Consider the following 16,953-nt stretch of genomic DNA (forward strand, 5'->3'; position numbering starts at 1 on the left):
TAGCAATGATGGGGTACACTGGCTCCTTGTCCCAACTCTACTTATATGCTATCAGTGCACAGCACAGATCAGGAAAGCAATATGGGGATAAATTCTGGAGTGGCATATTAGATTCCTGACTTGCAGAATAATGGAGGCGGTGATATTTATTAAACTTATTTTTACTGAAGAAAAATAGACGGCTTCATTCAAAGGATGACCTTTCAGTTTATACCAACTATATAGATTCATCTTAAAATATGGCTGCTATTACTAGAGATAAAAGGCAGCAGATACGAAATGTAGAAAAAATTTTAAATGACCTTTTATCTGAAACCACTGATGTGAATTTGACCAAACTTGAAAGAAATAAATTGGCATGAAGATTGGAAACATGGATAATATTTTTATTTGTTTTGCCTAAATAAAAAATTTGGCAACTAAATGTTCCAAACGTTTCATTTCACTCTACAGTTTAAGTACATGTTTAAACTTGCTTCCACAACTTGACATATTTCATTTACTCAGGTGATTGGTATCGGGTCCACTAGGACCTCATGTTATCTTTTGTTTGCAGTTTATTTTCTTACAATTTATTCTCCCAATACTTTAACTTTTCGGATACACACCTTCTGTCCATCATTCAGCTATATATTTGTTCATAACTGTATACTTTTATTCCACGTGATGAAAACAATTTGTACACTGTATGCTGCCCATATTGTAACCATAATCAGGAATACCTGTTGCCGTTACATTTATAGACATGTTTTTACCAAACTTATTACATGTAGTCATAACTGGATGAGAGCTACAATATGTATTGAATTTCAGGTTGTGAGCATTGCATCTTGGTTTGGACTGTGGTTGGGGAGGGTTTTTGGGAATATAACAGATTTGTACTGCATTTGTATCTGTGTCATGTTAGAGGTCCATCTGTCTGTCCATTTTGTTTCTGCCCCCGTTCTCCACCATCTACTCTTACCAAAAGTTTTAAGTGGCTTGCATTCAGTGCAAGGAAGAAACCTATCAATATTAGGTTCAAAAGGTCAAAGGTCAAGTCACAGGGACTGAAAGCAGGAAAACTTTCTACACAATAACTTTATTTGTATATAAGATATCTTGCCTAAACATTGTAAATATGTTCCATTTGAGCTGTAAAAAAAAGACACCTGTTAATTTTGGAGTCAATAGATCAGAGGCCAAGGTTACTGATTATAAGAAGAAATGTTGTTTCTGCAAAGCATCTCCAGTTCATTATCACCTACTTTGACCAACTTTTGTGGATGGTGTTTGCATTTAAGATAGGAAATACACAGATTCATTTTGTAGTCAAAGGTCAAGGTCACAGGGACTCCAACAAGGAAACGCAATTTCATAAAACTACTAACTCATTAATAGGTTAGTGTTAGGACTGGTCAGCCTGGTGTCAGGATACTGTGACTGGATGGAACATGATGTTACACATCTGCAGCATGATACCTCAGTGCTAGACATCACTATAAACTGCCACACTAAAGACATCATATCAGTGTGACTAAAATTGTTAAAGCTATGTTAAAAAATTGAAATCACACACCCATGCTTAGGTTCGGTACCACATGCCTCATCTAAACTTTGCAGGTGGGATGCATTTAAGACAAGAAAGATACCTATTGATTTTGGGGGTAAATGGTCAGAGGGATTCCAAGAAGGAAAACCATTTCTATAAAGTAACTTGAGTCCTATTTCACAACCATGACCACACTTTGAAGATCGATTGCAGTTGAAACATGAAAGGCACCTCTTGATTTTTGGGGTCAATAGGTCAAAGTTCAAGGACATGGAAACTGCAAGAAGAGAATGGTATCCATAAAATCTGTCTTTTACCTTGACCTGATTTTGTGGCTGGTTTGCATTTAAGAGAAGGAAGACACTTATTATTTTGGATTCATTAGGTCAAAGGTCAAGGCCACATTAACTCAGTAAAGAGTCACTTCTATGCCATAGTTCAAAAGCTCATTAGAAGTTTACATTCTTGGCAACATTTTGGTTGGCTTGCATATCAGGCAGGGAAGGAAAGTTGATTTTGTGGTAAAGAGGTCAAAGATCATGGTGGGAGTGCCAGTAATATAGTACATGAGATAAGCAGGTAATACATCTTCTAGTTGTTGTTGTTGTGGGGTTTAACGCCATTTTTCAGCACATGATAGGCTATACACGGCGGCCAGTTTTGATGGTGGAGGAGGAACCCGAAGAAACCCTGGAAGGAACCACCAACCCACGAGAAGCTACTGGCAAGCTTTCTCACATACCCACATTGGCTGAATCCGAGACTCGAACCATCACAGACAGAGGTGAGATGGCAGTGATCCATAACGGAGAGTGCTTTAGACCACTCGGCCACTCAGGGCCCCAACATCTTTTAGTACTTGAGCATCATATGCAAGAGTGTTTACTTAAAAGAAGTATAATAATACTTTACTGCAAGGTAAGTGTATAATGTTTGGTTTTACAGTACTGTTGTTGAAAGTGTAGATATTATCTACACTGTAGTAGTGAAAAAATTAGATTCTATTTATTGGAACAAAAAGTTTTTCTTACATTAATTACAGATGAAGAGGTTCTGGGAGGAAGGAATTGTCCATGCCAAAACCCGATGCTGGTCACAAGGGATGGATGGGTGGCGCCCCCTACAGACAGTACCACAGCTGAAGTGGACACTAATGGCCACAGGTCAAGCTGTAATGAATGAAAGTGACCTGGCCTGTCTGATCCTCAATATGCTAATCAAAATGACAGATTATTATCCTAGTCGGTAAGTTTTCTTCATCTAACATGAGAAAATTAGGTCATCTAAGCAGAAAAATAACATGATTTCCTCCATCCAGAATAAGAAAATTTAGTGGCTTAATGATTAGTGTGCTGGAAAGGTGCAGGTTTGAATCATAATATCAGACTTGCTTGGGTCAGCTATTGTGATGTGTCCTTGGGCAGGGCAATTTACTCCAACTGCCACGACACTAAATAACCTACTTATGTTGCAGTGCTGTTAAGTACCAGACCAAAATAAACATTCTTGTTGTTGACTTGTAAAATTTAACAAATCATTTTTTCCCTCGAAAAACAAGGTAAAAATGAAAAATGAACTTATGGTTTTAAGAATCAAGTACAAAAATAATCCAAGAATTAAAAATTATTAGTCCTTGTAATAAAATGTTCTAATGAATTTGAGTTCAATTCCTGACGAATAATCGAAAATAAAAGGCGATTATGTATGCTCTGGCCAGTGTAGTACTGGTGTGTCTACAGTTCTTTGTTGAAGCACAAATACTGTTCCAGAGTTTGAATTTCTAAATAAAATTTCAATAAATGTCTTTGTCCAAGAATTCTGTTTGAGCACTTAAACATTTCCAGAGAAACAAATTAATATTTTAGAATCCAAATAGTTTGATGAAAATGTAAAATATAACTCAACTGGTCACAGCAGAAAAAACAAAACACCTTCCCAGTGTTTAGAAGCCCGACTGACTATATTCTGTATAGACAAAGGTTATACAGTAACTTGAGATGCAAAACAGATTCCCGGATTAGGGTCAACTATCTGGTAAAACGAGAATTTGTAGAACATCGTAGAAGCTATTTATGTCTAAAGTCAGCCTCAATTTCACTATTATCTATCCCACATTAAGAATGAATTTTAAAAAAAGAACTTGTTTACTTGATTCTCAATCAAGGTCAGGAACTAGGGCAGCAGCAGGATACAAAGTTCTATATTTAGATGTTTTCGACAGAACAGTCAGGTCAAACTAATTTCTGGAAAATATCCAATTCCAGTAAACAAAATTACATTATTTTAAGATGTAATGAACTTTTTTTAAAAAGTTTAAAACTTACAAACAGACAACTAAATTAAATCAGATATAAATTAAATCAAATATACATAACAGACTATAAATTGAAAATACCGCAAAACACCATATAACCTCCATTTGCAGCCACTGCAAACTTTTTACTTTTTAATATCATGATATACTCAACCTATATTTCAGATTCAGCTGCCAACAGCATAGACCCTGATCTGCCCTTGCATAATGCACTGTCAGATCTGTCTGTGCAGTTTGTTAGGCTAATCTATAAGTAGAACAAACGCCTCGGTCTTTGGTCTGCTGGCACTTTATGTGATGGCATATCCAAGTATGTGTTCTTCACAGCTGAATATGGCACATATGCAGATATATAAGGTAAATTATCTCCTAAGGTATCGTGGTCATGTAAAGCACTTGAAGAAACCAATTATTTTTGGTAGTAAAGTATGTTTCTTTGATAATATTTATGCAGTCATATATATAAATACTCCCAACCTCCATCATATTAGCAGAGCATGCATTCTGTTCTATTAGTAAGTGAGGGCAACATGGAATTTGGTGCCCGTCTATATATCATGGGGAGACTACTCTGTTGCATATGTGGCCAGATGACATTTTGCTCCCTTATCTAAAATTTTCAACTGAGAGGACTATTTGCAAGGTAGTAGTAGTACTCCAAATGTATTATGATTGGTTGAGTATTATCGAAGAAACATATTTTACAAGACAAATTGGTTTCTTTAGATAAATAAATAAACAAACAAACAGAGCAATACCTTTCTAGTTAATTTCTCTGTATCTCAGAGATTTATATCTATATGTCTGGTAGCATATTCTTTTTTTTCATTGCATAGCAAGCTTTTGATATTAGATTGTTCAAAATTACTATGTGTACTATGTTGTTCAAAATTACTGTTTACTATATTATCTCCAATAAGTTAATGAATCAACAAGGACAACACAACTGTCTTTCCCAGTTTTTTAATGTTTTTTTAAATATAATACTTCTTATAATGTCGAGTTGATCCACCATGCAAGAGATGACAATTAGACATTCAAACTGGTCACCATTTCAGCCATATTGAAAATCTTATCGCTGCTTCTTTTGAATGGAAAGTCATATTAACATGTCCTTTTCACCAGAAGTCTTCATATGGTGTATTGTGTCCTAAATGAAAATAATGCTGATCTGACATAACAGTATGGTCACCATGACTGCCATCTTAAAAATCCTGTTATTGTTACTTTAACTGAATGGATGGTCATATTAAAGTAGTTTTCACCATAGGACTTGTATCCATTGGTCAGTGAAAAATGTGTAAATTGTGTCTCTTAAAAATCTTGAGAGCATCAGAAATAGTATCAATACTCAGTAGTTAAAAAGGGAAGAAACGGTCTTATCTTGAAATCCAGGAAGATATTTGTGGCCATACAGCATCAGACCTTTTAAGATACTCTTTTTCTTCTTTCGTCTTCATTAGATTAAAAGAATCAGTGCACTAATTAGGTCTAAAAGTGAAATGATATGATGCTTTCTGCAGTGGATTGTATGTATGTATCAGTCTGTTCACAAATTCTCATTCAGTTGTTTCCATAAGGTTAACAGCTTTTGAGCATTGAACAAGCAGTATTTCCTAATCAAGTTAAAGGACCCATGTACAATCTTTGTAGTGCAAATAAAATAACTGACTGGGATGTGCTAATAAATGAAAACATGTCATTATTTGTTTTCTTGAATCTCAGTTTCTTTATTTCAGACAATAGTGGTAAATTGCAAGCAAATTATTTTGATTGGTTTATTTGAAAACGGGGGTGGGGTAGCAAAAAAGAACTTTTTATTTGGAAATGAATGCCTTTTTAATGTAGGCTGCCTTTAAAATTGTGGTTTATTTCAGATTTTAAAGGTACATTTCTACAGTTAAGATAGCATTTCCAGAATCATGGATATAACTGGGCTTGATTGCATCAACATCAGATTTGTATTGAATAAGAGTTTGTAATTGCTAGAAAAACATTACCTGAGTTAGTTCATTCAGTGTAGTAGAATAAAATATCTCTGTTTTTACAGGGCTGAAACAATGTGAGTTTTGTACTTGCCTTCAAAACAATTTCATTCATACATTTTGTATTTTATGCAAGAAATATTAATATTTTAACATTTCCTAGGCAGCTAAACAACTGGTTTATTTCAGATGTTTTGGGGGGAAATAATGACAAATTTTAAAAATAAAAAATTATTATTTACTGATTGAAAACCTCATTTCAAGTCATTGTTTTTATTTTGATTTCATTTCCCGATCACATTAATGTTAGAAAGATAAGCCTGCTACCTCTCAAATCTAACCCTAATAAAATCGGAAACCTTTTTTTTTCTGTCTCTTACAAGGCAAAGGGCAATAGCTCTTGCACATTATCACCCTAGCCACTACTAGGTTTTGCCAGTTTTAAAGCTTTTCTATCATACAGCAAAGTAATATGAGATACTTCTGTAAATTTTAATCATTTTTATGTTACAACTGAACCATCCATACAGGATGTTGGATTTATTTGGATAGTATTCATTCTTAAGCATGTGGTAAATAATTTCTTAATTTTGTGAATATTTTGTTAAAATATATCAATTTCTCTAACTACCTTTTTGACTACATGCTACTGCATGCTATTGTTGATGCGTGTTGTCATTCAAGATTTTACACATGCTGCATTTGGTTCGCTCACTCTATCTCTATCTGAATGCAAAAAATGCAAAAAATTCAAAGCGAGGTAAGACATACACGAGGCCTGCCTTGCATGTACCAATACAAATGCACTTCATCCCCTTGCAGCATGTGTAGTTTGTGGTCTGGGGGCACCTGTTCTGCACTACTTCAAAAATATAAAAAAAGGCAAAGAAAAAGGGGAATATGATGCAAGATCATTGTTGATAAATAAGTGCTGATCCTAATAGAGAATCCATTGCAATCCTTTTGGGGGATGTTACAAGGGGTTCCTCCACCACTACCACCACTACCAAAAATTAGATGCAGCCTTCTGCCACTGTATCAGATTTTGTGGATTTAAATACAAACATTTTACCATCACGGTTAGACATGTGTGCCTTTGAACAACACAGTAGGCAGTGGAGAGAACCACAATCTCCAGGGTTATATTCACAACTGTTCCTTATCAAAAAAGCCAAAGACAATTTGAGGCTGTGGACCTGAGTTGCTTCAGTGAACTTGTTTTTCCACAGAGGTTCAAGATGGAGACAGCAAGATCTATACAAATCTCCATTCAGGGGAAGAATATGCCACCGGTCTTGATCTCACAGATGCGTACTTTCATGTCCTTGTGAAGTTCCATTAGTTTGATTACTGCAACAAAGTTTATCAAGTTTATCAATATTGAGTTCTTCTATGCTGTCTAAATATCAGCACCTGGTTCTTTACCAAAATTATGTTCCAGCTGACATCCTTTACAGCATAGGTTGCATATCTGGTCACTCTCCAACAGATACATATGGTATGTTCTGTTATCCTCAAGGGCAGAAACAGTCTCCTAGCCATTTAAAATCATCTCTTTTTTCTCATGAATTAGGACAAATCTGACCTTTACTGATTCCTTTATAACCAACCTCAATCTTGTATGTCTCCTGCATGCCTGTATCATAGATTGTTGAAGTCATAGAGTTTGTTTCCAATAAGGGATGTGGATTTGAGCAAAAGAGTTCTTGTAGCTCCTTGAGTTATTAAATGTGGCAGTGGATTTGATCCCAGTGAGCCACCTTTATATCCGCCTGTTACAAGTGAATTTGCTGGCTTGATGGCACTCTTTTCCCAGTCCACTCAACCAAAAGGTCAGTTTCATGAATTGGGTATGGTCTTTCCCACTTGCAGTGGTGCTGTCATGGTTTGATAACTACAGAAATTTCTCTGGGGAAGCCCCAACCAGAAGTAATGATAATACATATGGTTGTTGAGCCCATTTATTGCTGGACTTTGATACAATCAATGATACAGTAAGTGGCAAATGGGAACAGGAGGTTCAGAACAACCTCCTTATAATCAAGGCTATGAATAATGAATTTCAGTTCTGGAAGGACCAACTGCAGAAAGTCAGTCCTGATTATGTTGGACTATTCCATAATGGTGACTCCTCAAACTGGATGGAGGTGCCCCGAGTGGCTGAGTGGTCTAAAGCGCTCACCATTGCGGATCACTGCCATATCACCAGTCTGCGTGAGTTCGAGTCTCGGATTCGGCTAATGTGGTTATGTGAGGAAGCTTGCCAGTAGCTTCTCGTGGGTCGGTGGTTCTTTCCGGGGGTTTCCTGGGTTCTTCCTCCACCATTTATACTGGCTGCCATGTATAGCCTATCTTGTGCTGAAAAATGGCGTTAAACCCTACAACAACAACAGCAACATCAAACTGGATGGCACCAAATTTGTTTGACCTGTCCATGCTGGTTTGGCAATTTCTCCATTGATGCTGCTAACTTAAGAACCACAAACAAATCAGACAAATTCCAGGCAGATTCAGTGTCCTGGCTGATGTTCTATCCAAAAAGTGTCAGATTAGCCGTACAGGATGGTACTTCATTCATTAGATTGTGCTTTGGGAGCATGTGATGATTGACCACAAATTGCCCGCCTGTATATCAACATTTCCAAACACAAATGTTATGGTCCTTTGTCTACCACCTCCAGTCTTAGTACCAAAAATAATGCAGAAAATAAGGGGTCTGAATTACAAGATAATTCTCATATCCCCTCTCAGATGGCACAAGCCCTGGGTCAGTGATCTACTTGATACATATATAGACCTATCCAGGATGATTACAAAGTGAATCTTCTCAAACAACCATGCTCGCAGATGTTCCACCACTGCTCAGATTGCCTTCTTCATGTCTGACTCTTGTCAGATCATGCAAAGAATTCAGACCCTTGATTGTGGAGAGATTCACACTAGCAAGATGGCCCTCCACTCTGAAGGCTTACAAGGGAAAGTGATGTGTGGTCTTAGTCTTTCATCCCTAAACTGGACAACTTTTTTCTCAGGCTCTATGAGGAGAACAAGTTGGCACCTATTACCACCATGGTCTACCTCTTTAGGATATCTGACACATTCACGACCTATTAAACAATTTTGATTTGAATAAACCAAAATCACTTGCTATGTTTCTAACTTAATGCACAATTTCGGGTCTTTAGCCCAGACCTTGCTGAAGCAGTCATCATGCAAAACCTGTTTCCTGATAGCTCTAGCTTCAGGATGCAGGATGAGCGGCTTACGTGACTTTGAGTTGACAGTTCAGATCGGATGGTTTGGTGATCCTCATGACAGAATCACAATTTGTACCTAAGAACTTTCATCATTTGGCAGTCAGAGAGTAGCCATATGGTCCCTCTTGTTTATAGATACATCAAGAGCTGCAGCCATGCAAGATCCTGTCCATGCCCTCAAGTACAACTTGAAGCACACAGAGACAACTTGTGGCAGCTACAAATGACTCTTTCTCACGTGAAGGTGGAAAACAGGATATCACGTCTGAAGCACTATCTTTATGGGTTATATGCATGGCATGCTCTGAAGTCTCCAAAGCTTAAATGTTGCCTCAAGAGGAATTAGCTTTTGAAATTAGATTGATCTTTTAGAGCCTTGCATTGGAATTCAATGTTTTGGTCTGAGACATCATCGAAGCTGTTGGCTGACATGCAGTCAACCTTTTCAAGCCTTTAATTTTGGGATTTAGCACTGCAAAGACCAAACTTTAATCTGGTGGATCCTCTCAACCACCTGAACCATTCAAACCAACACAGACTCTTAATTCTGCTGGATTTACCATTGAATTTTGATGGTAAGAAGATTCAATAAAGATCTTGTTAACCTGATAGAACAGTCATGGATCATGTGACCATAGGCTGTGTTGCTTTATGTAGGAGAGTTAGTTATTGTTGACATAGAGTATTCAGTCTTTCTCCCCTAGAAGGATACCAAATTTATAGGTAGGATACTCAGCATTCAATCCTATTACCTATTTTCTTAACATTTAGATTAGGAAATGTATTCAAAGGAGAAACCCAATTTGTCAGGTAATTTATGTTTCTCCAAGAATATTTACTTGATCACATTACTTAAAGACCCTTCAGTATGTGAGCAACTTCACTGAAGTTCGCTCACTTAGAATCTGATGACACCTAGCAACAGTTATTGTCCTTTATATGATATAGATAGAAAATATAAAAATTGACTTTTAGAAGGGCTGGCTTATATTACTAATGGTAATGTAATCAGGTAAGTATTCTTGAAGAAAAGTAATTTACTTGCAAATTTGCTTTCTATAAGAAGTATTAAGAGAAACAATCTTTTCAGTGACATAGATGGTGCTGTTGTGCGTCCTCTTCCAAAAATAAAAAGAATGTTGTCTGATGCTGTTTGTCTTCCACATATAGTTCAGGTGAGTACGTACATGTAAATCATTATCTGCCTGGATATTGCAGGGGTAATAGTGGTTTTGTACCTCCATACAAGAGCATGTGCTTGCCAATTTAAGTTTGATAATTTGTAGCTCTACCTACTGTAGACTAGAAGAACTTATGGAATGGTCTGTTGTGTGTCATCCTTTGTCCATCCATCCATTATGGAATGGTCTGTTGTGTGTCATCCTTTGTCCATCCATCCATTATGGAATGGTCTGTTGTGTGTCATCCTTTGTCCATCCATCCATTATGGAATGGTCTGTTGTGTGTCATCCTTTGTCCATCCATCCATTATGGAATGGTCTGTTGTGTGTCATCCTTTGTCCATCCATCCATTAGCATACATTTATTACTCTTCTGAAACTACTTAGAAGATTGATTTTAAATTTACAATCAGATTTATCCCATAGCTGGTTCTAAATTTAAATGGTGCTGATATGACATCCAATTGACCATCACAATAGCCATCTTGAAGATTGTTATTATTATTCCTCCAGATGTGATGGTCTGATCAACATGGTGTTTTTCCACTAAAAGACTTTTTATGATGTCTTGTTGCATTGTTGTGAAAATGGCGCTGATCAGTAGTCCTATAGGCCACCATGGTTGCCATCTTGAAACTTTTGTTCTCACTACTGTAAATATATTGTTGTATTAACACTGGTTTTCCCTAAAACGACTTCTTATGATTACTAGCTGGTCCTAAGTGAAAATGGTGCCAGTCTGACATTACGACTCCACTTGAACAGAAAGTCATATTGTCTATCTTTGTTATGTACTCCAGTATGGCCACTACAGCAGCCATCTTGAAAATCTTTTTATTGTTACTGCATAGCATATCTTGAAAATATTATTTCAACTCCTCTCCAAATGAATGGCTTAATCAGCATTGGTTCTTTACCAATAGACTTATGTTACCTTATTGGTCCCAGTCATTCATCCAACATGGGGGTTTTACCAATAGACTTCTTACGTTACCTTATTGGTCCCAGTCATTCATCCAACATGGGGGTTTTACCAATAGACTTGTTATGTTACCTTATTAGTCCTAGTCATTCATCCAACATGGTTTTTTTTTTTACCAATAGACTTCTTATGTTATCTTATTGGTCCCAGTCATTCATCCAACGTGGGTATTTTTACCAATAGACTTCTTATGTTACATTATTGGTCCCAGTCATTCATCCGACATGGGTTTCTTTACCAATAGACTTCTTATGTTACCTTATTGGTCCTAGTCATTCATCCAGCATGTTTTTTTTTTACTAATAGATTTCTTATGTTACCTTATTGGTCCCAGTCATTCATCCAACATGGGGGTTTTACCAGTAGACTTCTTATGTTACCTTATTGGTCCCAGTCATTCATCCAACATGGGGGTTTTACCAATAGACTTGTCATGTTACCTTATTGGTCCTAGTCATTCATCCAACATGGTTTTTTTTTTACCAATAGACTTCTTATGTTATCTTATTGGTCCCAGTCATTCATCCAACATGTTTTTTTTTTTACCAATAGACTTCTTATGTTACCTTATTGGTCCCAGTCATTCATCCAACATGGGTATTTTTACCAATAGACTTCTTATGTTACCTTATTGGTTCCAGTCATTCATCCAACATGGGTTTTTTACCAATAGACTTCTTATGTTACCTTATTGGTCCCAGTCATTCAGCCAACATGGGTTTTTTTTACCAATAGACTTCTTATATTACCTTATTGGTCCTAGTCATTCATCCAACGTGGGTGCCACAGTGGCTGTCCTGAAAATCTTCTTGTTACTTCTTCCCATGAATAGAGATTATCATCTAGAAAGGGGGTTTTCATCTTTAAAATCCTGTTACTGCTATTCCTTCTGAACAGTTTGTTGTATTGGCCGGTGTAAATGAGAGCAGTTTATTCAGGCAAAATAGCCATCTCAGTGCCTTGTCATTTTGCCAAAATGCAAAGAAAAAGAAAATGCAAAGAGAAGGCAAAGTTCAAACCCTAACTCCCTTCCATTGCAATTCTTGGATGACTTTGTACTCTCTATACAATATTAAAGTTGTGGGTGGGGGGGTTCTATTGAATTAGAGATTTCATGCACTAAACATAGTATTTTGTGCTTTTTGTTTAACTTTTATGTTAATGATGTGTGCAATTGCATTTCAATGTACAAGATTCATGCCAACACATCACACATGAAATTTGAACAAGGGAACTTCCTAACATTTGTAGCCCAGTCATGAGTAAGTTATCACACATAATATTTCTCTATTTTAAAGCAGAATTATCTTTTCTCCTGTTGAGAACAATCAGATTCTTGATGCAGTCCCATTTTTATATCATCTCTGATCCAAGTTTTAAAAAACAATCTGGTCCCATCCCACAACATGCTTTGTAAAGGATTCGTTCTGTTTATTATTTAGCACACAGTAGTTGTAAAGCGTATTCTGATTGGTCAAAAGTTTTTACTCATCCAGTGAATCTTCATGTAAGGGAAACTGATGGAAATGGAAAGAAAGAAGCATGCTTGCAAAACATATCATCTCAAGTTTTGAGAGAGAACAGGACACAAAAGTTTGGATAAAGGCTTGAAAATTCTTTGGAAATGTGAATGGCTCAAGCAGAAAGCGTATGGAAATGTGGCTGATCAGTTCTTCAGAAAACTGAAATGCCATAAGACTGGCATATTGTGCTCTTTGCAAGAAAGATTTTAATTACTCTAATCATGGTTGTTCAAGTTTGGAGCAACAGCCAGCACCTCCAGAAGAAGCTGCATACAGAGAAATTGAAAAATACCAGAAGCACAAATTACAGCCAATACAAGGAGGTGCTTGAAAGAAGACAAATAGTTGGGTAAAGAGCAGCTAGGATGCAATTTATAAGCAGTGTGTGTGTGTGTCTGTGTTTAAGATGATAAGGTTTAACAGTATTGATTTATCTACCCCATGAACCAAATAAATCAAAGTAAAATTAAAAGATGATTGATTCACACATTACAAAAGATTGGCAGGCCTATGGTTTTTTGTATTTTGCATATTTATATGTGCCCAAGACATTTAACCAGCAACTGATAAGATATAATAATAATTTTTAGTTTTACTTTTTTTTCAGCTACTATTGACCTTTGACCCCATATTGGTGGAAAAAGTGGCTTGGCTTGCAAATGAGATCATGCAGGACAATCCCAACCTCTCTCGTCTGTACCTGAATGGTGTCTTCTTCTTCATCATGATGTATACCGGCTCGAATGTTCTTCCAATTGCTAGATTCCTTAAATACACTCACATGAAGCAGGCCTTCCGATCAGAAGAGGTGTGCCATTTAGTGATTTGAATAGAATGCATTAATGTAGTGTGATGGGAAAATCCTACACACGAGTTCCAATTTTGAGCATTATGACTAGAGTACCTTCTATGTAGTGAGATAATGAAATCTTACCCAGGCGTCGTAATTTTGAGTAACATGTTGTTTTGGGTTTAATGCCATTACTCAGCACAAGATAGGCTATGCATGGCAGCCAGTATAACTGGTGGAAGAAGAATCTGGGAAACTCGGGTAAGAACTACCAACCCACGGGAAAATACTGGCAGCTTTCTCATGTACCCACATTGTCTGAGTCCAAAACTTGAACCAATGTGGAAAGGTGAGATGGCATGATTGGTAAAGGCTTTAGACTATTTGGTTTGAGTAATAGGACTGGAATACATTATATGCAGCGAGAGAAAGAAAATCATACCCATTAATCCCTTTTGTGAGACTGGAATAAGGCTTTGCTTTCATTTCTGTTGATTCATCAATTGTTTTCCCATCAGTATGAATATTATTTAACTATTTACAAATTAACAGTTTAACAAGACAAAGAAAACCCTACTTAATCTGCATGTACAATATGTACAATAAAATGCTCACATACTGTGCATTTCACAACTACAGAAAGCAGGTCATTTAGATAATAATTTACTGTAAACTCTTTTAAAACCAACATTTTGCTTTCTATGTGACATATATTATCCATTTTAATACAAAAAAAGTTACAACACTGTTTTAAATTTAAAAAATCTGTCTAGACTGGTCATCCAGGTGACTTTAAAGAATGGGTAGGTCATCAGGTGGCCTTTTTCTGGGTAAGTCTTTACTACTTTATTACAATGAATTGCACATGCTCTTTCCATCATGAAACTTTATCTCGAGTAATAAATGTTTCTCCAAACTTGAAAATCTTATTTGAAATGTACAAGAGTAACCTTATGATTGGTCAGTTATTTAAATTTTTTTTGTCAAAGTATATTTGGAATCCTGAAGTTTTATAAGACAGGAGACCCTAATATCATGTTTATTATAGAGGGGCCTGACATCTATCTTTATTACATACTGGTGACATCTATATCCATTTGATGATTGAGGGGCCTGACCCCTATGTTACATAAAGGTAACCATTATATCATGTTGAATGTTTAAGACACATGTACCTGATGTCTATCTTTGTTACATACAGGTGACCCCTATACCATGTTTACAACAGAGGAGCTCATCCTTGAAGTTTATTACATGCAGATGGTCTTATATCATGTTTATGATGTGGGGGGCTGACCTGTGTTTGTTACACATTGCTGATTTGTATATCAATTTTATCCTTGCTCATAGATGTTGTGGAATGACTGTGAGGTTTTTGTCACTTGTATCGTTAGTAAATACAATCTAGACTGGTGGATTAACAAATATTACTCTAGAACTTTGTACTGTTCCTTCTCATTAACGTGTTCAAATGCACGACTAATTAAGCTTTTGGTTTGGTTTGTGCTTTACAGCACAGCAACACAAAGAGGTTATTTAGTGTGAGGCAAATGGAGTAAAGTGCCTTGGCCAAAGACGCACCATGGTAGCTGACCCAGTCTGGTTAGATAGGATTTGAACCCAAATTCTTTTGGTCACAAGTCCATCATGATAACCACTGTGCCACCATGGCTCCCAACTAATTAGGCTGATTTAGTGATGTCCATACAACAATTGGACTTTTCTGATCAATATGCATCCATCAGAAAGCAAAGTAAAACAACTCACTCGAACGACACGATATTGATAATAGCATCAGATTAATGAATGGGTAACTCATTTATTTAAAGCAGTTCACATAAAATTAAAAAAAGTTGGAGCATGAGACTGTTCAATAAAAATGCAGTTTGAGAAAAGTTTATTTTATACAATCTTGTTAAATGTTTGTGAATAATGTCAAGTTTCAGCACTAATTACTCAGCTTCGCGATCAAGAACTGTATGGTTGCATGCATTTACATTTTCAGAACAAAAACAATGACATCATTTCACGGAGTGTACTGGGACCAATTCTTCCAGAAGCCATGGTGTGTTACCTGGAAAACTATTCTGCTGAGAAATTTGCTCAGATTTTCCTTGGAGAATTTGATACACCTGAGGCAATTTGGAACAGTGAGATGAGGTTAGCTTCTTCCTGAAGGTTCATAGTCCGAAGAATTTCCAAAACATGTTAGGTTTTAGTATACCAATGATACTCAACACAAAATGCATTGATATCAGTTGAATTTCAGTATGTGTAAGTACAGCATGAAGGACAGTCTTTTGCAGGAATGAGAATTTTCTACTAATTAGTGGATTTTTATGCATAGTTGTGTGGGCTATATTTTAAATCAGTGTAAATCTGGGGAGAAAATTGGGGGTGCGGGGGATAAGGTAAAAAAAACACCAGTAAAATGGTCCATGATTTCTATAGTTTTCTCTGTGATTATTTCAGATGTTTTGCATAACATTAGAAGAACAGAGAACCTGGCTGAATTGCACACACCTAATCATAACAATATAAAGGCATGCACCATATCTTTTTTTAGTTACCCAGGCCGTATGGCCAAGTGGGCTTATGATATGGCCCAGTGTATCTCATGTGTCATGAGTTGTCGATAATCTGCATTTCAATCAATTTATTTTGTTACTAATCAATGTGCCATATTTCTGATCTGATTTTAATCAAACTTGGAATATAGGTTGATATTATTGAGATCTCAAACCAATTCAGTAGTGAGTGAAATAATTTGTATTAATGAGGTGATCTTGCTTCGGGCATGGTATGTTAACACTGTGGACCTGATGCCATACTTTTAATTCTGTTTTGATCAAAATAGGTATATATTCTTATATCATCACGATTTAAGATGAATTCAGTAATGAACGAGATCCACATGTTGATGAGATGATCGTTTATATGTTTGGTCAAGCTTGTTACCACTCTGGAAGCCATATTTCTGATCATTATCTTGGAGTGAGGTATTCATGATCTCGCTTTAGTTCAGTATACGAGTGAGATCCAAGCATATTAATAAATATATCATCAAGAGGTCAGATAAGTTTGATAATTAGTAAAATCCAATGTACCATTAGCTCCACTACTTTATTTTGCAAAGGTCAATCTAATGTAGATTTTGATTGTAATTTAAAGTACGTAAAATTCTTTGTAAAATATGTGGTAACCTGTGTTTTTTCGAAATGTAAAATTGCATATGCTTTTGGAGCACTTCCATTGTCAAATCTTTTGTTCCTGATGTGTGTAGATTTGCATGATATCAAGCTCTTCAGTTTTGGAGGTAAGTAAATCTTGCATATAGTCTGCAGTCCCATAATGCCTAGATATAAGTGATCAGTTTTGAAAAACATGAAC

At 36.3% G+C, this 16,953-nt stretch overlaps 1 protein-coding gene across 3 annotated transcripts in view; it reads left to right on the forward strand.

The window, feature by feature from the left end:
* The window catches only part of LOC149790580 (dnaJ homolog subfamily C member 13-like), a 205,118-nt gene that overhangs the window by 80,485 nt on the left and 107,680 nt on the right, over positions 1 to 16,953 (forward strand). For all 3 annotated transcript variants that reach the window (XM_089972669.1, XM_089972671.1, XM_089972670.1), the window contains exons 30-33: positions 2,574 to 2,776; positions 10,178 to 10,262; positions 13,381 to 13,581; positions 15,569 to 15,723. In XM_089972669.1, the coding sequence (XP_089828795.1) occupies positions 2,574 to 2,776; positions 10,178 to 10,262; positions 13,381 to 13,581; positions 15,569 to 15,723 (644 nt within the window). The remainder of the gene's footprint in view (positions 1 to 2,573; positions 2,777 to 10,177; positions 10,263 to 13,380; positions 13,582 to 15,568; positions 15,724 to 16,953) is intronic.

The sequence above is a fragment of the Sinohyriopsis cumingii genome, chromosome 10, assembly GCF_028554795.1.
Source record: "Sinohyriopsis cumingii isolate HCF-2022 chromosome 10, ASM2855479v2, whole genome shotgun sequence".
NCBI classification, from domain to species: domain Eukaryota; kingdom Metazoa; phylum Mollusca; class Bivalvia; order Unionida; family Unionidae; genus Sinohyriopsis; species Sinohyriopsis cumingii.